A 23891-nucleotide genomic window follows, 5' to 3' on the forward strand; every position below is an offset into this window, starting at 1 on the left:
TCTTAAAACAATCAAGATGATGTTGATCAGACCACCACATGACCAATTTCAAAATGACTGTCAGAGCTGGCTGGGCTGTCTCTGCATGTAGCCCCCTCCCTCCAAAGGCTCTTGCCCACTGGCTGTCGGGGGTGGGTGGGGGGGCAAGGGGGGTGCAGGGAGTCGGCCTTTGGACAGGAGTCCGAGCACCCCACCCCCTTGCTGGCCTCTGAAATAAAGCAACCTTTCGTTTCCACCAAGCTTGACTCTTTATTGGCTTCAGAGCTGTGAGCAGCCGGACCCCACTTTTGGTAACAGTACTATTTTTCTACTAGTTTTCCTTCTGGTACTGATGCTTGCTTTCATCAGCTTCACAGGGTCAGGGCAAAAGTAAGCATGATGGCATGAGACCAACACTTTGTAAACCAATAGAGCTCAATATTGAGGGCTTCCCTGGTGGCGCAGTGGTTGAGGGTCTGCCTGCCAGTGCAGGGGACACGGGTTCGAGCCCTGGTCTGGGACGATCCCACATGCCGCGGAGCGACTGGGCCCGTGAGCCACAACTACTGAGCCTGCGCGTCTGGAGCCTGTGCTCCGCAGCAAGAGAGGCCGCGATAGTGAGAGGCCCGCGCACCGCGATGAAGAGTGGCCCCCGCTCGCCGCAACTGGAGAAAGCCCTCACACAGAAACGAAGACCCAACACAGCCATAAATAAATAAATAAAAATTAAAAGAAAAAAACCCCTCAATATTGAGTATGAAGAAGTCCTAGATTTAACTAAAAGTTTGCACTCGGAACGCTTACAGGTAGAAGAGACCTCATGAATGGAATTTATCTGACCCTTACAGTGTTTTTCTAAAAATTGAATTGGTTGCCGACATTCACAAATCAGGATATTTCACAAAAACAGAAATAAACAAAGACCTACATTTCTGTCTTCCCGAGCAACTGAGCCATCAGCAGTTCTGGCAACACAGCACCTACGTCGTTGCACCCTGGCAGAGGGACAGGAGCTGGGCCTTGGCGGTTCTCCTCCCAGGGGCTCAAGAGTTCCCCCCAGCCCACTTTGCGCATGTGCATTTCCTGCTTGGCATTTGGCTATATTTGCATGTGAGGCCCCTTTGGATGAAACACTTACTCCACCTGTGAGTCAATGAAGACGCCTGATCAGACTCCGGTGTTAGCTTCTTCTGGGTTCCTCCCTATCCTTTCCAATAAAATCCAATATTCACTGTAGAGTTTCAGATCCTGATTGAATCTAAAATGAGAGGCATTTAGGGCCATTGCCCCAGATCAGAATCACTTCAAAGTTATCACTGATCTGGAGATTTTCTGGGAAATAAGGACTCAGAGCCTTTACTAGAAGTGCTTGTCTAATCTAGGTTGAGCTGGGTAATGTATCTCAATTCAGAGCAAGAGTAATTCTGGGACCAAACAGGAAAAAGACTGGTGATGGAGGTATCATTGAAATGTTTCTCTGTATACGAGGTGGGGAAGAGAAGAATTCCTGGATTCTGGACCCCACTCTGCCTCTAACAACCTGTGGGACCTGAGGTGAGTCACTTCATCCTCAGCCTCTGTTTCTTCACCTAAAAAATGAAGGGGATGTTTCTGCATTCAGAGCCCAGGCCATACATTAGAGTCACCTGGAGGATTTTTTTTTTAAATACTGATGGTCCAGACCACCTGAATCTGATTCTCTGAGATGGGGGTCCAGGAAACAGTATTTTCCGGACACTCCCCTCTGTGATTCTGAGGTACAGATAGGGAAACGGTGCAACATTGTCTCCAAGGAGAGACATGATTCCATGGGATCTCCAATTTTCCTTCCCATTCTCCAATTTTGTGGTCTCAGGGATTGGGAGCGGGTGCTAGGAGAATAGCCATTTGCTCTGTTAATTTCTCCTTTATGTCGGATTGCTGGCAAAGGCTATACATTTCACCCTTAAAAAATATTTTTTTTCATTAAATCACTAAAAGAAGCCCGGACTAGAAGCCCCAGTTCTAACACCCATTCCCTTAAATTCACTCTCCACGACCTATTAGGGCATCACTTGTTCAAGGTGCACTGATTCTCATATTGTAAGTATTTTTATCCCGGAGAAGGTATCTAAATTGTTGCCATTTAAAGATACCAAGATGCAGCCACTATGGAGAACAGTATGGAGGTTCCTTAAAAACCTAAAAATAGAACTACTATAAGATCCAGCAGTCCCCCTCCTGGGCATATATCCAGAAAAGATGAAAACTCTAATTCAAAAAGATACATGCACCCCGATGTTCATAACAGTACTATTTACAATAGCCAAGACATAGAAGCAACCTAAATGTCCATCAACAGATGAATGGATAAAGAAGATGTGGTACATATATACAGTGAAATATTACTCAGCCATAAAAAAGAATGAAATAATGCCATTTGCAGCAACATGGATGGAACTGGAGATTCTCATAAGTGAAGTAAGCCAGAGAAAGACAAATATATGATGTCACTTATATGTGCAATCTAAAAAAATGATACAAATGAACTTATTTCCAAAACATAAACAGACTCACAGACATAGAAAACAAATTTATGGTTACCAAAGGGGAAAGGGGGTGGGATAAATTAGGAGTTTGGGATTAACAGATATACACTACTATATATAAAATAGATAACCAACAAGGACCTACTGTATAGAACAGGGAACTTTATTCAATACCTTGTAATACCTACAATGGAAAAGAATCTGTATATATCTATGAATCACTTTTCTGTACACCTGAAACTAACACAACATTGTAAATCAACTATACTTCAATAAAAAACAAGATACCAAGAGCTTCACAGTATAATAAGGTAACTGCCAGCCACACCCTTTGCATGAACACCTGGAATGTGACAAGTCCCGATTGAGATGCACTGGAATTGAAAAATACACGCTGAACTTTATGTATTTAGTACCAAAAAAGTAAAATATCTCATTAATAATTTTTATGTCAATCACATGTTGAAATGACAATGTTTTAATGTAGTGAGTTTAATAAAATATATTATTAAAATTAAATTCCCCTGTTTGCTTTTACCTTTCCAAATATGATTACTAGAAAATGTTAAATTACTTAGGCTGCTCCCATTATATTTCTACTGGACAGTGCCGATTAAGGGGTGTCCACTTTCTGAAACTTCCATTGAAGTTTATAGGGTTTAAAAGAAGAATGAACTCCTCAGAATGAACTAAGTTGGGGTTTGAAAAACATTTTATTACCAGTCTTTACTGCCCAGGCTCCTACAAGGGGACGATTCTTAATAGAACCTACACAACTTCATCTGGATGGGGATACACAAATAAAATCAAAAGCAGTGCTCTGGCAACAGGACACTTTTGTACAGTCAAATAGGGCCTTTGGGAGAATCCTAGTGGAAAACTTCAAGGGAGAATGATGTGGAGGTTAGTGGTCACTTCCTCCTTCCTTCCACCCAACATTAGGAATATAATTTCACTATATGTACTGATCCACGATGTTTTCCCCGTTCATGCACTCACTTAACGCGAGTTCTGTCCTGAAGCCAGAAAAATGCAAACCATAAAGAATGAATTAAACGAGTGAGTGCATTTGGAGGGGACAGCATCTGTAGGTCCCACTCACGGCAACTTTGTTTTTCATCACTGGTGTCTCAAACGCTTCAAAGCAGTTGTTACTGCAGGCCTTGTGGGATTTCCAGCCAAAAGGTCTCAGATTAGCAGTAATCTGGCCCCCACCCTTGCCTTATCATGCAGCCACAATAGAGGGCCGGGAGGGAAAAACACGTAAGACTGAATGGAAACAAGGCCAGCTTTAAGTGCAGAAAGAGCAGGCAACTATCCAGAATCTGGGAATTCAGAGGTGCCAGGAGCGCTCCAGCACACTAAGGAAAATTCTGTTCTGTAGCTGGCCGAAGCTCTTTACGCTTAAGGCTCTGCAGCCTGGTAAATGCACGCGCTCCCAGGTGTCCCCCATATTATTCATTCATACCTTAACGTGAATACCTTTCAGGTGAGTTCGATTTGATAAGTATTGCCGGACCACCACGTGCGGCTGCCCTAAGCAGAATTTGAAAAGACAGGGAGGGAAAGGAACGTGGGGGAGGGAGGAAAAGGGCAGAGGCGGAAGGCGGCGAGAGCTGACGGACGTCCTCCAGCTCGGATGGAGCCCGCGTCTGGCGCTGTGAGAAATGCTTCCGCCAGAAGGGAACCGACACACGAGCAGGCAGCACTGAGTGGGACCTCTAGCAACACTTGGAGGCACTTCATTCCTCGCCGTGAGAGCCTTCCGTCTCTCCATCTCCCCCTTCCAGTCTCCCAGGCCCACACGCTCGCTCCTCTGCCGTGGGGCTTGCTCCATCGTCTTGTTTACTTTCCTTCCTCCCGCACAAGCACAAAGACTGCGTCTTATTCCTCCCCTAAGTCCGCGGAACCTAGCACGGCACTTGGCACTTAAGTGCTTAATAAATGTTTGATGAATGAATCCGTAACCGCACCTCCCTGCCTCGTGGTGGGGGGGTGGGGGGCGGTGGCGAGGGCCGGGGGCCGGGGCACCAGGAGAATCTATCATCCTGCTGGTAGCACTCGGTTCCAAACCGCTGCATCAAACTCTGCCTGTGTTTCTCAACTCTGGACACAACATTCTGAAACAAAGACAAAGGGGAAGAGGCCTGAGACAGGTCGGGGCATGAAGATACCGCCAACTATGTGCACACATACCTATTGAGATGCTGCCAGAATGTTGCTGGGCCCTTTCCCGTGGACACTTGCGTTACTGTTTTATCCCTGACCTCAGTAGGTTTTTTTTAATGAGAAAAAAGCATTATTATGACTTGTTTCGCTCTATTCCGTATCAAAGCAAATAAAAAGCAGAGTATCTCAAAACCCTACCCCACCATAGTAGATGATTATACTTTTTAACAAGCTGACTCACCACCGTTTTCCAGCACTTGTGATGTGCAGCATGTGAGTGCCTGGCACTCAGAAAGCCCACGGTTCCAGTAACAGTTGTGTGGCCTTGGATAAGGGACACAGGGAGACTCTTTGTCCTCTGGTTTCTTCAGTGTATTAAAGGAGATAATGGTATATTCAATGGGTATGAAAAAAGCTTAACATTCGTCTGCATGAAACTCTTTGAAATGCATGAAGGGCCCTACAGTGTATAAATATAACACTTGCCCTATAGTGTTCACTTAGAACCCTTGTCCGAACATTTATAAAATCTCTCTGTGGATGTGTACACACACACACACACACACACACGAATATATTTAAAATTGCTTAATTGCTTTTAAAGTTTTAAAGTAAACACACTGAAATGATTATAAGGCATCTGTACAGTGTATCCAAAATGCAAGCCTGCCACGATAAGAGCTATTTGAGAAACTAAATCACATCAATTCAAGAATAGCAATGAGCCAATTGATGAAATACTGCATTAGCAGCAGCCTCTGACCCCATATGAGGCCAACCAAACGCTTTTTCCTCTCTTTGTAATTTAATCATTTTCAGTTAAATTAATTTCTTAAAATCCACTAAGATAAGCTGCCTGTGTTAAACACACACACACACACACACACCCCTCCAGGTGTAGGTGAAATAAAGGACAAACTGCACCCTAGTTGTAACTCTCTCCCTCTGCTTGATTTTGGTAATGGACAATATCCTGTTCCTTTTTTCTCTATCTGAAAGAATTTTCCATAACTTCTTCCTGCTAATGTGTGATGTCAAGGGCCCCCGATCCCCCAAGATAGAGACCCAGTCACCACAATACAAAACTATGAAAATGCAGCCATAAGAGACCCCACTGTGTCTCTGGCTTTTTTTTTTTTTTTTTTTTTTTTTTTACGTTTTAAAAACCGAACACACACTAACTGGGTCGGAAGGTGGCTTTGTAAAGGTAGCAACTTTGAGAAGAGTGCTGACAAGCCCGCCCTGCACGTTTGTGCTCGGGCTTGCTGGTGGAGCGTATTCCACACACATCCAGGAATTTGTTTGAGGACTGAGCGTGGTTAAGTCATGTTTTAAGAATGTTCTCTCATTATCCTGACTCAGAGGGTGCAGCGAGCCAAGAAGGGAGGCCGCCCAGTGATACCTTCTGTTCCATCTGGTTTTCAAGAACTGCCTTCCGTGGTCCTGATGCCCATGGACTGATGTCACCCAGGTTCATTCCTTCACATGTTCTTTTCACAGGGCGCAAGCAAGAGCGCTTTTTCCTGTTGATGTGTCTAAAACTGAGTGACCTTGGGTTGGGCTGGCTGAGGGAGGGGAGAGGTGAGGGGAACCAGAGAAGGCTCTAGCCTGGAAGGAGAGGAGAGAACCAGGGGCCAAAATGACCAGCCAAGAAATTTGTTTGGGAAAATAGAAATCTAAGAGCTGCAGTTTGGCAAGGTACTCTGAGTCTTAATGAGAAAGGCAGAGGGAGAAGAGAGGGGAAATGGGATGAGGTGGGCAGGAGGAAGATGAGGAAGGAGAGGAGGAGGACGGCAAGACAGGAAGAAAGAGGCGGGGAGGAAAAGGAGCATGACTCAGTGTGGGACAGAAATGCATCTCTAAGGGACATCAGGAAGAAATGCACTGAAATGAGACTGGAAGCTGAAAATCAGGATATACTGCCCAATATGGGAACTCTGGTCTTGTCAGTGTCCTGGAAGTAGGAGAAATAGCTTTAATAATTCATCTTTAATCATCTTGTGCCACTGGCCAAGCACATGCTTGAATGACATTTTGAAGTTTCCTCAACGGCTGGAATAGGCATCAAGTGGCCACATCTACCAATTCTGGTGAGGGACCTCCTCACCGGTGTCCACATGATATGGCAGACACGCACATGTGCACACACACACGCACATGCACACACTTGCACACACACGTGTACACAGGCACACATGCTTTAAAAACCACCCCATGGCTTTCCACTGTACTTAGAATAAAATCCAACCCTAGATCTTGCCACCTCACCAGCCTTCCCTCACAACAGTTTTCCAGCCATACTGGCTTCTTTTCAGCTCCTCGAATCCCCTGAGCCCTCTCTCCCCTCAAGACTTTCCCAACGTTGTCTGCCCCACCTGTGCCCCTTCTCCACCCTCCGAGAGCTGGCTCCTCTCCATCCTTTGGGTCTCACCCAAAGAGGCCATCTTTGACCACTTTGTCTAAATAGGTTCCCACCCTCCCCATCGCCACCCCCAATATTCTCTGTCACTGCACCCTATTCGTGTCCTGGTGCTAATTACCATTGTCAGCATGTATTTATTGGTTTGTCTACATGTAAACTGTGCTTGACACCTACCAGTCAAAGATTTGTTAAGTGAACAGACGGAATGTTCTAGATTCATTTGTTTGGGATGCACAGCTTGGAACACCGGCAGCAGTCCCTAGTAATCCACCTTAAGTGTCTCCTCCTCCTCCCTGCTGCTCCACACCTAGTACCCACCTAAGTCTTGAAGCTGCCTGTGGAAACCCTGAGAGGGCCTCCCCCCAACCCCGCCCTCGCTAGAGGGAAGGGAAGCATCTGTCCTTGGTGGGAGAGGCAATGAGAGGCCACAAAGGGTTAAAGAAAGAAATCAGTTAGCCACTAATCTGATGCTACTTCCATATAATTAGAAAAACAGAAAGTGAATCATAAAAGAAAGAGTCCTGGGACTCCCTGGTGGTCCAGTGGTTAGGACTCAGCGCTTTCATTGCTGTGGCCCCAGGTTCAATCCCTGGTTGGGGAACTAAGATTCTGCAAGCCCCGCAGCATGGCCATAAATAAATTAATAAATAAATAAATTTTTAAAAAGAGTCATGAAGAGAAGAGTGTGCTGATATTAGAAATATTCTATGTCAGGGACTTCCCTGGTGGTCCAGTAATTAAGACTCCGCACTCCCAATGCAGGGGGCCCGGGTCAGGGAACTAGATCCCGTATGACACAACTAAGAGCCCAAATGCCGCAACTAAAGAGCCTGCATGCCGCATGCCACAACTAAGACCCGGCACAGCCAAAATAAATAAATAAATAAATATTAAAAAAAAAAAAAAAAGAAATATTCTATGTCAGGGATGAATGCTCCTCTGTGTGGCACGGTCATCTGAGGGATCACTACTCCATCCCTGTGATTACACAGGACACTTCACAGAGAAAAACCTCCATGGCTGCCAGGATCAGGACACAGATGATTAGAAAGGAGGTCCCCCCGCCCCCCGCTGCCCCTGCTCCTCTAGCAAGCTGCCTTCTGGATGTTGCTCTGCTCTCTCTCTCACTTGCTCAGAATTTTTATCCAAACAAAACATCACCAAGTAACATCCATTCCATGAAGGTCTACAGGTTGCTCAGTGCCCTGTTGATGACAAGGATTTTTGTTGTTGTTGTATTTGGCCTGAATATTCATCTGTCCAGAAGCCTGTTTAATAATCACATGAGATCCCTGATGTAGCTTTCTGAAGCCCGAGTCTTGCTCAGAGCTTGGTGATTGGTCCACAAATTAAACTCTTGGCCAAACATGTATGGCTTGAGTTTATCCAAAGTCCAAACAAATCAGATACCCCTACTGGACAGAAGTCAAGTTCTTTCCTTTGGTAATAATTTCTCAGAAATTCAGAAAAGCAGTATGTTTTATGTTCTCAAAGTTCTTATAATCACATCCAATCTTGTATCAGCTGCATCAATTGCCATAATGAAGGGTTTCAAAAAGTCTGAAGCTTCCAAAATGGATAAAGAAATCAAAGCCTGTTTGAACTTTTGAGAAATATCCCAACAAACTTTAATGAGTTTGCGCTCTCTTTGTAAAACAGCACAACAGACTAGCTACAATTCCAAATGAGGAAAATTCTAAGGGATCCCCCAAAGGACATGCTTTTTTAAAATTAATTGTAGAGAGTTTGCCAATCTCTAGTAGAGTCTACTTTATTCTACAAGAGAATCATATCTCAAATATTTGACCTATGAAAGCCCACCAGGCATTACTAAATTTCAAATAGTTCACGGATGGCTGCAAGCCCCAAATTGGACACACCCTCACGATTAGGTATGAGGTCACAAAATGTCACTCTCTGAAATTCAGGATAAAAAAAAAATATCAATCTAAAATTAACCACCATGATATTAGCAACATAAGATTAACATTTTAAAAAAATAACAAGCTTTTGGAGATGTTTTATAAATTCATGGGGTGATGTACCTTGATGTATCCTCAGACTTCAACAAGGAGAATTAAATCTACATAATACAAATAATCATGATAGCTACCATTTGCTGAAGAAGCTATCATGTGGCAGGTTCAAGGCCAGAAACTTTGCACTTGCTATTTCATTAATCTTCACATCAAGCTGGTGAGAAGGCTCTGACTGTTCCCATTGTAACTCTGAGGATCTCAAGGTGTGAAGAGGGATAAAAGTTGTTCACTAGCATACAGCAAGGGCCATCGATGAGATTCAAACCCAGGTCTTCTCAACTCCAAACTATGCTGTCGATGGCGTAAGTGGAAGAGAAGTGATCCCGTAAAGTTGAGTAAAAAGGCAGTTAACTGAAACAAAGATGGGGTTAAAAAAAAAAAAAAAAAATCTAAAGCTTTGAGGTGAATAGTCCAAATCAGTTATCCAGACTGAAACAGCTCTGGAGGGAAGGAAGGTTATTCCTTAAGGCCTCCTCAACCTGCTAGATATATCACTCAAGAACACTCAATTCCCTTTGATTTAATTCAATATCCACCAAACCTTCAGATCTTTAATTTGATCTCCTGGGGATGCCTTTCCACCAGGAGGAAGTACCTTGTGCATATGACCAGGGCTGGTCAGCTGCCAGCTTTAGTCTCTGGGATAAAACATCAGCTTGGTCAGGTGGAGGACATTTAGTCTCTGCTGAGTGGAATTATTGGGAATCAGTTCCTATAAAGAGCAGCTCTGAATTAACTAAAATGGCATTTCCGATCTTAAAAAACCAAGGACCCAATCCTGGGTCTTCAGTGACTTCCATCAAAATGTATACATAGCCTAGAGGGTTCACCTTGAAACAGCCTACCAGGCTCTCTAGCCACCTTAATTACATCAATAAAGGACCACTTTTAATGAGTGACATTAAGAGATGATCACATTGCATACCCACAGTCTGGCCAAATTATCTCTATGGGATGAATGCAGAATGTCACAACAGCCCATGCCGTATTCAATAAGCCATTAGCCAGTTTTAAAAATTAATGAGATGAAACAGACTTATGGTTACCAAAGGGGATAGCAGGGCGGTGGGGGAGAGAGATATTAGGAGTTTGGGATTAACATATACACACTACTGAATATAAAATAGGTAAACAACAAGGACCTACTATATAGCACAGGGAACTATACTCAATATCTTGTAATAACCTATAATGGAAAAGAACCTGAAAAAGAATATATATATTATATATGAATATATTATATATCTATATGAAAAATGGAATCACTTTTTTGTACCCTTGAAACTAATGCAACATTGTAAATTTACTAAACTTTGATAAAAAAATTTTTTTTAATTAATCAGATGAATTCCCTACCGAGAGGGGTTCTGGAGGAGAATCCATGAAGCTTTAGAGAACTACAGTACCCACAGTCCCCTTCTCAGGAAAGCCACTCCTAGAGATTCTATCTGTAAACAATCTGCCATGGCACATAGCTTGTGCATTGAATGAAGGCAACATCACCTCGTTGGCCTCAGCTGATGAGAACAGAAGGCTGTTAGTCACAGTGAGGCCCAGGTTAAAAAACGACCATGTTGTTTATGAGGGAGCCCATCTCCTTCTGGGGCCACTTGGCCTGAAGCTCTATGCCCATCAGGGGAGCTCCTGATTGGATAATGACAAAGCGACCTAGTTAGACTCTCTCTTAGGAAGAGGAAATACTCAGTGGACAAAGAGAGCATGGGTTGTACCAGATCAAGTGAGTAGCTGGGCCAGGTCTCACGAGGCGCCTAACCCTTGGGAGGCTTAGAAAGCATAGCTACCCCTCTACACAGCTTACTCTTTGTAATGAGTTCAACATTGCCCTCAAAACTGTGATTTCCAGGGCTTCCCTGGTGGCACAGTGGTTAAGAATCCTCCTGCCAATGCAGGGGACACGGGTTCGAGCCCTGGTCCAGGAAGATCCCACGTGCCATGGAGCAACTAAGACCGTGCACCACAACTACTGAGCCCACATGCCACAACTACTGAGCCCACATCACATGCCACAACTACTGAAGCCTGCGTGCCTAGAGCCCATGCTCTGCAACGAGGAGCCACCGCAATGAGAAGCCCGCGCACCACAACAAAGAGTAACCCCAGCTCACTGCAACTAGAGAAAGCGCGCGTGCAGCAACGAAGACCCAACGCAGCCAAAAATAAAAATAAATTTTTAAAAAATGTGATTTCCGAAACCTAATACAGAGTCTACTTCTGAAATTTTATACTTGAAGTTGCCCTTTGCAGAACTCTTAGATGAAACTGAAGAATTTCTTGATACTTATTTGCAAACACCAAATATCTCAGTCATTAGAATCTATTATCTACTTAAGTTGGGTTTTTTCCTTATTTATCATCTATTAGGGACACCGTGCAAAGAGCAATGAAGAGTAGGATCCTTTCCCCAACCAGGAATTATGTTTCTTCCTCACTTTAATATTTCACTTTCTTGGCATTTTGCCCTTTAAGGCTAGAACTAATCTTATTGGTAATTTACATGCCAAGCTCAAGTTTACTCACTAAACACTGAACCAGGAGTTGCTCAGTAACTTTTTACAGGCTGACCTCTGGCACTCTAACCCTCTTTCAAGGGCACCATGGTGCTTTTCATAGAACTTAATTTTCAGAAACACTTGAAATGTAGAAGAGTTTAAAACCGAGACATGAAGTGACGTCTCCAAACCTTGTTATTTAAAAATCTTCAAAAATATATGATTGACACACATATGCATTAAATAAAATCTTAAAATATGCCTCAGAAAGTAAAGCTACTGATTACTGAGTGCTTCCTGTATACCAAGTATGATGGTAAGTGCTTCACTTGTCCAGTCTCATTGAATCCCCACAGCAATCTTTTGAGGTAGAAACTATTATTTTATATAGATGTTGAAGTGGAAGGAGAAAAATCTGGGTCCAATATGTATCAAGGTGTTTTTCTTACTAGTAGGTACCATCAGGGATTTGGGAATGGGAAGCCCTGCCTTTTTTTATATATATAAATTTATTTATTTTCGGCTGCGTTGGGTCTTCATTGCTGCGTGTGGGCGTTCTCTAGTTGCGGCGAGCGGGGGCTACTCTTTGTTGCGGTGCGTGGGCTTCTCATTGCGGTGGCTTTTCTTGTTGTGGAGCATGGGCTCTAGGTGCGCGGGCTTCAGTAGTTGTGGCACGTCGGCTCTAGAGCGCAGGCTCAGTAGTTGTGGTGCACGGGCTTAGTTGCTCCGTAGCATGTGGGATCTTCCCAGACCAGGGCTCGAACCCATGTCCCCTGCACTGGCAGGTGGATTCTTAACCACTGCACCCCTAGGGAAGTCCAAAAGCCCTGCTTTTGAGCCCTGGTCTGCCACTTACCATGTGTCCTAGGGCAGGTCACTTCTCTTCGACTATCTCACCTGGGTTTCAACTTCCTTCTCTGTTAATCATTAATCATTATATTTAGTTCTATTTGAGGGGGGTCTAGCTCCAACAGAACAAACTCTCTACCTACCATTTCACTATTATAGTTTCAATGCAGTGTGTCTTAAAGATTTTGCGTTTCTAAGCATTTCCTTTTGAAAAGCACAAACCATGGGGAGAGGTCTTAGGTTAGCACTTACCAGTTAATGCTTCAATTATCAGTTGATGCTTTAATAAGGATTACTCGATAGCTAGCTGAGAACAAGAACAGAATGTGGGTTGGGCTACTGGAGATGGAAAGGTACTAGGGATTACTGAAGGACTAATAAAGGTTGGACGACAAAGTGCCCAAAACAAAGACTTCACCTAAGTACATTTGATCTGGGCTCTGCCTGGCTCAGGATATGCCTTAGAAGTTGATATAAAGTCAGGGAGTAATATTCAGTGTGTAATACAGAGTCTCATCTGGCTGATTGAAGAAGTGCTGAATGAGGAAAACCAAGAATGTGAGCCCTGGGGAAGGGATTTCATTCCCCAGGGAGTAAGGAATTTTGAGAGCTTCATAACATGGGGCCAATGACATTGGATCTATGCTGATTATGGAACAGGGAAAATGGTGGGGATAGGGTGTGGAAGACAGGGGCCCAGGGTGTGGTTAGGAGGTCCTTCTAATAATCCAGTTAAAAGGTTGTGCAGCCCAAAACTAGGGTGGTGGTGATAAGAATAGAAAGAAGGGTGTGATGCTGCAGGAGACATGGACGTCAACTGGGTTTGGGGGTTGCTGAGAAGACACCCAAACCACAGACACCTGGGGATTCTGGGCACTGATGAAAGGTCCAAGAATTTCTATTCTCCTTTTTCCCTATTCTCTACCCAGTCAAAAATGCCCTAACTTGACACCAGTTGGCAAGTTATCAAGTGCCTAAATATGCACAATAAATGAAAGAGAGTCATCTTTGCCTGTGAAAACCACAGACAGAAATAAACCTGGCAGAGGGTGTGTCTAGCACAGGTTCCAGTGCCTTCTTTCTAAACCTGTGGGCACTAGTCTAAGCCTCTAAGAACCTCCTACCTTGGGAAAGGCAGCCAAGATTACTGATAACCAAGATATAACTGGGTTCCTGTCTCGTTTCTGCCACTGATGGGGCGCCACCCTTAATTATTTATTTCTTCCTTTTAATGTTGGATCAGATATTTCAGAGATCCCCTGCGCAGCTCAAACTGCAGGGCTGCACTCTTTCCCTCTATCAGTGTATTGCCTTTAATATTATTTTATTCAGTTAAAAATACTTTCCCCTCTCGTTTTCTAATCTCATTCTTTGTAAAGCACGGCACTGAGTCGGGGCAGGAGTGAAGGCCTCGATATCTGGGCTTTGGACTGGGCTTTGGACTTCAAGACAAAGCCAATCCGCCTCCTCCTGCTCGCCGCCATCACCGCTTTGCCTTCCCGACCGCATCCCGACTAGTTCCCAAGGCAACCGGCGCAGCGCCCACATCCGGGTTCGGGACCGCCTGGCCTCAGCCCAACCCCGCCCCCACGGCCGCGCTCCCCGAACCCAGCTCCCGCGCGAGGAGGGAGGAGGCCGGGTTGCCAAGGAAACGGAAGGACGCCAGGCAGCCGCCCCCACCGCCTCCGCCCCTAGAAAGCCCGGCTGCCGCCGCTAAAAGCTGCCTCCGGGGAGGAGGAGGAAGAGGGGCCGGTAGAGGGAAGGGAGAAGAGCGAGGAGGAGGAAGAGGACCACAGGGACGGCCCCCGCACGATTGATGGGCGGCTCCTCCGCCCTGGACCAGTCCGCCTGCCCCGCCCCTCGGCCCCTTTAGCCCCCTCGCAGGGGGAAAAGACTGACCCGCAAGGTAACGGCCCGGCTCGGCCCGGCCCTCCCCAACCCTGCCCCCGACCGTGCGGCTCCTGATCCTCCGAGGAAGTCGGGGGAGGAGCGGGGGGGACCACCTCTCCTTGCGACTTCTCCGATTCTGGAGGGAAATCGGGCCTGAAGCCTGGGAGCCTGGCCGCTCCCTCCTTCCGGCTGACCAGAGCCCCCGTATTTTTCTGCCTCAAAGAGACAGGTTTGGGGAGCTCTGTGATCATTTATTTGCACCCTGGCAGCGGCCCCTCACGTACATAAGTTCCCCGCAGACTACCCTTTTCTGCAGGTCCAGGAGAGGTATACGAATCACGGCCTTTCCGGCGCCTGAGTGCGAAATTACTGATATTGTTGAGAGCATCGAATTGCTTGTCCAGCCTGTGACACACCGGCCCAGCCCCAAAGTTTCCGAATTACACGTTGAGTCTCTCTTTTGGGCTTGATGGTCAGTGTATGCCCTCCCAGCTCTTTCACGGTTTCACAATAAAATGAAGAGTCACCGCCAAAGAGCTTTTCTCATAAGCCCTTTATAGCATAGCACCTCCCACCCCGCCTCCTGATTTCCTAAGCAGATTGGATGGAACCAATCTACCATCTACCCTCACCCCTCTCGATTCCCCGTCTTTTTCTTTGGTCACAGTATTCTCTCAGGAGTGCAGTGTTAGGAAGATTGAGCCCAAATCACTCATCTTTGTTGCTTATACTCAAAATATTTTTATAAGTTAAGATTTTAAAACTCTTAAGACTTTATTTTTTGTTCAGATTTTCAAAGTTCTAAGATTTTTGAAAGCTAAACAAATTCTGTAATCTTTGTCATTACAGATTAATTAATTGTGTAAAAGGATGAATAAGGTCTCCTGCAATGCTTCTTCCCAGCACCCAGTTATGGAAAGGGGGGTAATTTATAAACCTGATGGTCAAGTATAAATATAAGCATTTAGATTTTGCTTCAAAGGAACCCTCAGCCGAAAGAGGGGCTTACATTTACATTTTTCTTTATAACTGAACCAATAAAATATTCACTTTAACGACATTTCTAATATGAGAACACCGTAAGAAAACAGTGAAATCGCTTGACTGTTAATAAAAAGAACTCCCTTCCAATCAATTCTTTTGACAAACGTGGCCACAGAACAGAAAGACAGCGCATATGATTGTTTTTTAGAGAACTGAAAGAAATATGTTCTGCAATCAGATTTTGTTCTCCTTAGTCAGGGAAATTCAGCTTGAATTCATGGGAAATGTACACTAGCGAGGAAGACATATGTCACAAAGTTCTTAGAATATTCCTCCCTGAAATTTCACAGATATGTAGAATTTTGAGGCCAAGACGAGTCATTCACTCTCACTTTCAGCAAAGCAGGACTTCCTTTCCCACATGCCTCCTCCTGCCTTCTCCTCTCCTGCTCCCTCTCCCTCATTTAATATGGCTTCTTATGTAGATTTCTAAAACACAAAATTGGCACATTATCACCAGAGGCTTAAAACAGAAGCGTGCATAACTATGAGTGGATAGTAAATTGAAAAGCAGTTCAAAGGTGAGAAACAGAAGAGAATACAGAATGCTATTTTAGAAACATGTGCCCTGCCCACATTTTATTATCACTCTCCTCCCCTCCACCTGTCTGTATTTGCTAAGAAAAAATTTTGGGCTTCAAATGGCCATCTGGTTGAGGAAGCCCACAAAGCCGAAATCCACGAATTAAGCATGATCTCATGTGGATTTATTTCCATATAGTTATTTCCGTTTCTTATTCCTCCTGGTCCGTTTTTAAACCTGAAGTATAGTATGACGTTCAAGTGACACTTGAGAATGTTTGCCTAAACTGTGGTGATCTACCTACCATCTCCTTGATCTGTCTCTAATAATCTGTTTCCTTAGGGCCTGGAGTATTTGTTTAATCCCACAAAGCACTGATATATTTAAGAGATTAAATGTGGCACCATGATGCTTCTAAATATTCATTTTATAGTAGAGTACAATAAAAGAGAGTTTATGGGAGGGCAAAGAGACTTTTGCAGGCAATTTTAAAGTCCTTTATTTGGTCGGTGATTGTGAAGTCAGAGGTAACCTAGCAAGGAGTAATTCAAATAGTGTTATTTCCTACCTATTTAGACAAAGTGATTTCATGCCTCTTGATTTAGAAGCCTCCTTAAAATTATACTACATTAAAGCCAGGATAGATTAGCTGGCTATTCTATGTTAATTTTGTAACCAAAATGTATCATCCAAGTGGACTCTGGGATGTGCTCCTTTAGTGACCATTAACATATTTTCATTATGAATCCTTATGTTCTCTGCCTGATTAACATTCAGACAGGTTTTTCTTTCCAACAGTAGCAGCAGGGGTCCATCTTTCTGCCGGTTATAACACCATCGTTTTCTGAAAAGCGTGGGAACATAACTTTATTCTATGCAGGTACAAATTCACATGAAAAGATAAAAGGGGTCTTTTAAAGTAGGGTTCCATAAATGACTATTAAAATGCTCAGAGACAAAATTTAGATTTTGTGTGTCATCTGTGGAACTACTTATCAGATTGTAGTTTTAGATTCTGACTCACAAAGACCAACCTTCTATAATTGAGAGAAAATATTCCCCAAGGGACCAGAACAAGTTCTTAGATGATATTGTTTGGGGCTCATGATAAACCTTTCAAGAGTTCATAGTGACCAGACCAGACATTGGGTCACCATGAGTCAGGTGCAACCTGATTCTGCCGATACCTGCACAAATGGAAAACAAAAACAAAAACAAACCGGAAAAGGGAAAGAAAGCTATAGAATGTAGACACTTGAGGTCAGGGATGTTGTCTGTCTTATCTTGCTGTTTCCCCAGAACCTAGAGCAGCCCTGTCACATGGTTGTCACTAAAAAGTATGTGTAGGAAAGAAGAACCAAGCTGGAGAGATCACGCTTCCTGATTTCAAACTTACATTACAAACCTACAGTAATCAAAATAGTATGATATTGGAAGAAAAACAGACACACAGATGACTGCAACAGAATAGAGAATCCAAAATAAACCTATGCATATATGGTCAATTAATTTATGACAAAGGAATCAAGAATATACAATGGGGAAAAGACAGCCTCTTCAATAAATGGGGTTGGGAAAACTGGACAGCCACATGCAAAAGAATGAAACTGGACCACTATCTTACACTGTACACAAAAATCAACTCAAAATGGATTAAAGACTTAAATATAAGAGATAAAACCATAAAACTCCTGGAAGAACACATAGGCAGTAAGTTCTTTGATACTGGTCCTGGAAATGATTTTTTAAATGTGACATCAAAAGCAAAGGCAACAAAAGCAAAAATCAACAAGTAGAGCTACATCAAACTAAAAAGCTTCTGCACAGCAAAGGAAACCATCAACAAAATGAAAAAGCAACCCACAGAATGGGAGAAAATATTTGCAAATCATATATCTAATAAGGGGTTAATATACAAAATATATAAAGAACTCAATAGTAAACAAACAACCCCAATTTAAAAAATGGGCAGAAGATCTGGACAGACTTTTTCCCAAAGAAGATATACAGGTGGCCAACAGGTACATGAAAAGGTGTTCAACATCACTAATTATCAGGCAAATGCAAATCAAAACCACGATGAGACATCACCTCACACTTATTCGAATGGCTTTTATCAAAACGATAAGAAATAACAAGTGATGGTGAGGTTGTGGAGAAAAGGAAACCCTTGTGCACTGTTGGTGGGAATGTAAATTGGTGCAGCCATTACGGAAAACAGAATGGAGTTTCCTCCAAAAAATTAAAAATAGAACTACGTGTGATACAGCAGTTTCACTCCTGGGTATTTACCCAAAGGAAATGAAAACATTCACTAACTCAAAAAGATATATGCACCCCTATATTCACTGCAGCATTATTTACAATAGCCAAGACATGGAAGCAACTGAAGTGTCTATCAATGGATGAATGTATAAAGAAAATGTGGTGTATATATATAATGGAATATTATTCATCTATAAAAAAAAGGAAGGAAATCTTGGCATTTGTGACAACATGATAGACCTTGAGGGCTATGTGAAATAAGTCAGAGAAAGACAAAATACCATGTGATCTCACTCATATGTGGAATCTAACAAAACACCGAACTCATAGATACAGAGAACAGACTGGTGGCTGCCAGAGGCACGGAGTAGGAAGTGGGTGAAATGGCTGAAGGAAGCTAAAAATGACAAACTTCTAATTATAAAATAAGTACCGAGGATGTAATGTACAGCATGGTAACTATAGTTAATAATACTGTATATGTCAAAGTTGTTGGGCTTCCCTGGTGGCGCAGTGGTTGAGAGTCTGCCTGCCAATGCAGGGGACACGGGTTCGAGCCCTTGTCTGGGAAGATCCCACATGCCGTGGAGCAACTGGGCCCGTGAGCCACAACTACTGAGCCTGCGCGTCTGGAGCCTGTGCTCCGCAACAAGAGAGGCCGCGATAGTGAGAGGCCCGCGCACCGCGATGAAGAGTGGACCCCGCTCGCCGCAACTGGAGAAAGCCCTCGCACAGAAACGAAGACCCAACACAGCTAAAAATAAATAAGTAAATAAATAAATAAATGTATACAAAGTTGTTAAGAGAATAGATCTTAAAAGTTCTCATCACAAGAAGAAAAAAACTTGTAATTATGTGGGCCGACGGATGTTAACTAGACCTATCGTGGTGATCCTTTTGCAATACATGCAAATATCGTTGTACACTTGAAACTAATATATTGTTACATGTCAGTTATATCTCAGTAAAAAAAATACGTAGAAATAAATGAAAGAGCTTCACTGGACAAGAAGCAGGAACAGCGTGGGCCCTTTGATGACCTTATAGATGAGGTCTAGTAGACTCACTATGAACAGTGCCATTTACTAACTCAATGTTTTGGTCATAAATTTAGACCACACCAGTCAGAGACAAACTTCTTGAAAGCATCGTTTCCACATCCTTACCTCTCATTTACGCAACTCAATGCAATCTGTCTTCAGCCCTGTCACGCCACTAAATGCTCTCACCAAGGTTATTAATATTCTCCTCCTTGACGCTTGCACTTGGCAGCATCTGTGAAACTGCACCCACCTGATTCTCAGTTTTCCTCCTGCCTCTCCGGCTTCTTTCCAGAGCTCCTCTTCCGCTACCTACCTGTTCTTAAAATCCAGTGGTCCTCAGAATTTTGTCCTGGGTCGTCCTCCTTTTTTCAATACCCATCCTGCCTTCGACTTCAGTTGTCATCAAAATGCCAGCAATGCCCAATTCTTTTCTTCTCTAATCAGCTCCAGAGCCCTACGTCTAACTGCTTACTTAACATCTCCATTTGCTGTCCCGCAGCCCCTTCAAAGTTCACATTATCTTCTCACAAACTTGCTCTTCCCTGCGAGTTTTCTGAAGGGAATGTTGGCATCGATCAGCCAGCTGCCCAAGCCGGTAACCTGGGCCTCCATCTCCCATCCCATTCGTATTATCAACAACTCCTGATGATTCCCTCTCCTGAGTATCCCTTGATTCCATCATGATTAGAGTGTGGGCACTGGCGTGAGACTCTCTGGGTTCAAACCCCAACACTTGCACCCACCAGTTCTGTAACCTTAGGCAAGTTACTTAATCCCTTTGTGCCTCAGGTTCCTCATCTGCAAAATAGAGATGTAGTTTTTTTTTTATTATTTTATTTTTAAAATTTTTGGCTGCGTTGGGTCTTCCTTGCTGCGCGCAGGCTTTCTCTAGTTGTGGCGAGCGGGGCTACTCTTCGTTGCGGTGCGCGGGCTTCTCATTGCGGTGGCTGCTCTTGTTGCAGAGCATGGGCTCTAGGCGCACGGGCTTCAGTAGTTATGGCACACAGGCTCAGTAGATGTGGCTCGCAGGCTCTAGAAAGCAGGCTCAGTAGTTGTGGCGCACGGGCTTAGCTGTTCCGTGGCACGTGGGATCTTCCTGGACCAGGGCTCGAACCCGTGTCCCTTCCTTGGCAGGCGGATTCTTAACCACTGTGCCACCAGGGAAGTCCCTAGAAATATAATTCTTGCCTCAGTGTGGCTGTGAAGATTGCATGAGCTAATATGTGTAAATGTTTTGACCAGTACTTAGCACTACCAGAGGCTCGATACCTCCTCCTCCCTCCCTCGAGTGTTGAGACCCACGTCTGGGCACCACCTTATCTGGATTAGTCTAACATATCCCCAGTGGCCCATCCACTTCCATTCTTCCTCCACTGCCCCCACCCTCCATCCAGTCTCTATACTACAGCTGGAGGGACCTTTTCTTTTTTTTCTTTTGGCCGTGCCCTGCAGCTTGTGGGATCTTAGTTCCCCAACCAGGGATTGAACCCGGGCCCTTGGCAGTGAGAGCGGGGAGTCCTAATCACTGGACTGCCAGGGAATTCCCTGGAGGGACCTTTAAACATGTAGATCTAATCATGTCCTCCCCCAATTGGAACCTTCCAGTGGCTTTACATGACTCTTTGAATCACGACCTCCAAGGCCCCTCGTGAGCCAGCCCCTGCCTATCCTACAGCCCTTCCGTTACTGTTCTCTCCTCTCTCTGCTCCAGCTGCACCAGCCCCTGAAGCCCTGAAGCCTCTGTACCTGCTGTCCTTTCTGTCCCAGATCCTCTCTGTTCCACTTCTGGCCCAGCTCACTCCTTAGCAAACCCAGTGTCATTTCCTAAGGAAAACCTTGCCTCCCCCACCCCCAATGACACTTTGTCAGAGAACCCTGTATTTCTGCTCCATCGCACTTATCACCATCAGGGTCCACTTGTCAATGTTCAAAGACTTGGGATTTGAACCCAGAGAGTCTCACGCCAGTGCCCATGCTCTAATCATGATGGATTCCAGGGATACTCAGGGGAGAAAATCATCAGGACTTGGTTTTTATACGGATGGGGCAGGAGAAGGAAGTGTGAAGAAAACTGCCCAGGTTACTGGCCGGGCAGCCGGCTGGTCGATGCCAACATTTCCTTCAGAAAACTCGGAAGGAGGAGCAAGTTTGTGAGAAAGTCATGTGGAGTCTGAAGGGGCTGGGGAACAGCAATATTCATTGCCGGTCTTCCAAGCTAGATGGTAGCAGCACGAAGGCCGGGGCCATGTCATCTTGCCGACTGCCATACCCCAGTGCCCAGCGGAGTGTCTGAGTTGGAATAGGGGTGTGATCATTTGTTGAGTCAATGAATTTAAGTTACCAGGGGCTCAGAGCTTTGGTCATTGCTAAGTTAGCTAGGTTCTTGGGTTTTCTTTTTTGTCGTGCATTAGAACTGCTTCTGAATCAGGTGTCTGCCAATCTAACTCCCTATGAGTAACCAGAACAGGTTCACTGAAGCCAGCCCATGAAAGTGGCTGCATTATTTATGTCTGGAACAAGAGGGCTGTAAAGGCATCGACACCCATACAAAGAGTCCTTTCAGTCTGAAAGGAGCATCTGTGCCTTTCCAACAATAGCTATTAGATTAATAAGAGAATAAAAGCAATTATACTAAGAGAAATCCAAATATGGCAAAGCAACAAAGGATGATGTCACAGCACATTTATTTATCTTTTATACGCAGGTCACGGATTAAGAATCATGTTGCATGAAGCAAAGGACAGGCAGAGGTTCGTCAGCAATGTTCAATATCTGCGGGACATGCAGCATAAGGCGGACTCAGAATATCAGGTAATGGCAGAAAATGAGAATTATCTTCTACTTTCACTTACGGTATTAGGAGAGAATTCAGGCTACAGTGTCAGTATATGATAAGCAGTAATAGGTTTCTAAAATCCAAAACCCACACTTACTAGCTGTGTGACCTTGAAAAGCTACTTTACCTCTCTGCGTCTCAGTTTCCTCATCTGTACAATGGGGATGATAGTCTCCACCTTATAATATCGTCATGGAAATAACATTTTTCAAGTATTTAGCACAGAGCTTGGCACACAAACCTTATCAACCAATGACATCAGGGCTTAAATTGGATAAACCAGCAACCAAGAAAAAAGACATTAAGGAGTTAACCGGGTCGCCCTACCATTTATAAAATAACACGCCCTTCCTGTTGTCCTCCAGCCAGCAGAAAGGTGGTTAGCACATTCTACAATAAGCTAACTCTTCGTCACCCTAGCTACAGTGTTTACAGGCAAAAACAAAACAGACAGGGAGCCTGAAGAGTCATGATGTAATTACCCAGAGCTGGCATAGGACAAGCTTGCCAGGCTGGGTTGTGGGATTCTGGGAGCAGTTAGAAAGTGTCACTCAGCCCGCTGGCCGGAGGTCAGCCCTCGCCAATCAAGCAGGCAGGTCCTCAGCCTCAACTGAGGATCCCAAAGCGCTCCTTCCCTAAGGAAAATACAGGCCTGCCGTCATCAGGTTTTCCTCCTTCTTAGCAATCTCAAATATAACTGAACCTCCCGGGGCACCAAGGAAACCAGAGCGATCTCAGTAACCTGATTTCACCTGTGTAGCACAGCTTAGCTCTGGGCCTGGAAATGGAGCCAGCAACTTCCTCCTACACTTGCCAGCCCACCTCCAAGGCTGTATAGTTGAGGGAGTCTCTACAAAATAAATAAGAACGTAAACACCCAAACTGGTCACACTGGGGGACCCTCTCCTCTCCACAAAGATGCCTCTGCCAAAGCGAAATTCAGCAGACACCTTTTTAGTCTTTGTTTTCTGAAGCTTTACCTGCATTTGGAAATACCTGTTTGAAACTGTCTCTAGAACAGGCACGTAAGAAAATCAATCTTATTATTTGATGGTCTCTGCTAAAGAAAACCGCACAACTGCGTGGCTTGGAGCCACTGCAGCTTTATTTTCTAACTTCATTTGGGCTTTCAACACTGTCCTTGTTAATAAGGACACTTTCAACACCGTCCTTATAAATAAAAATATTTATTAAGTGCCTACTATGTCCTGAACAAAGTCCCTGCTCTCCCGGAGTTCTTATTCTAGGATTGAGAAACAAACTACACACACAAGTAAAGTAATATGTAAGACAATATAATGTATATGATAAATATAATGAGGTACATAAAAACAGAGGTATGGGGGGTGGGGGTGGTGCTGCTTTCCACAGGCAGGGAAGCCTCTTTGAGGAAGTAACATTTGGTCGTGGAGGTAAATGATGGGAAAGAGCCAGCCAGAGCATCCTGAGCAGAAAGGAAGCAAGCGCAGAGGCCCCGAGGGGGGAACTAACGTGGAGCACTGGAGGAAACAAACGAAGGCCAGAGTGGCTGGAACACTAAGGCAGAGTGTGGACGAGGTAGCTAGGACCAGATCGTGTCGAGTCTCTCAGGACAAAGCTTGGTATTTGGAGTTTATTCTTATCCCGGTGAGAATTACTGAATGATTTTAAGCAGGGCAGTGGTATGATCTGCTTTACGTTTTTTAAAGATCACTCTGGCTGCTGTGTTCAACCGAAAGGGGCAAGAGAAGCAGCAGAAAAACTTGTAAGGAACCTGATAGAAATTTAGGAGAGACCAGCGCGGTGGGAGCAGGG

At 44.4% G+C, this 23891-nt stretch overlaps 1 protein-coding gene, 1 long non-coding RNA gene and 1 other non-coding gene across 15 annotated transcripts in view; 2 read left to right on the forward strand and 1 right to left on the reverse strand.

Moving 5' to 3' along the window:
- The window catches only part of LOC137755012 (uncharacterized), a 69587-nt gene that overhangs the window by 40306 nt on the left and 5390 nt on the right, over positions 1 to 23891 (reverse strand). The window lies entirely within an intron of this gene.
- TRNAE-UUC (transfer RNA glutamic acid (anticodon UUC)) lies at positions 7627 to 7699 on the forward strand. Its single transcript has one exon. It is a non-coding gene; the product is annotated as a tRNA-Glu (tRNA).
- MARCHF10 (membrane associated ring-CH-type finger 10) overlaps positions 21983 to 23891 on the forward strand; it is an 82708-nt gene continuing 80799 nt past the window's right edge. The window contains exon 1 of the mRNA XM_068530960.1: positions 21983 to 22072. Within this exon, the coding sequence (XP_068387061.1) occupies positions 21983 to 22072 (90 nt within the window). The remainder of the gene's footprint in view (positions 22073 to 23891) is intronic.

This window comes from Eschrichtius robustus, chromosome 20, assembly GCF_028021215.1.
Source record: "Eschrichtius robustus isolate mEscRob2 chromosome 20, mEscRob2.pri, whole genome shotgun sequence".
In the NCBI taxonomy this organism is placed as follows: domain Eukaryota; kingdom Metazoa; phylum Chordata; class Mammalia; order Artiodactyla; family Eschrichtiidae; genus Eschrichtius; species Eschrichtius robustus.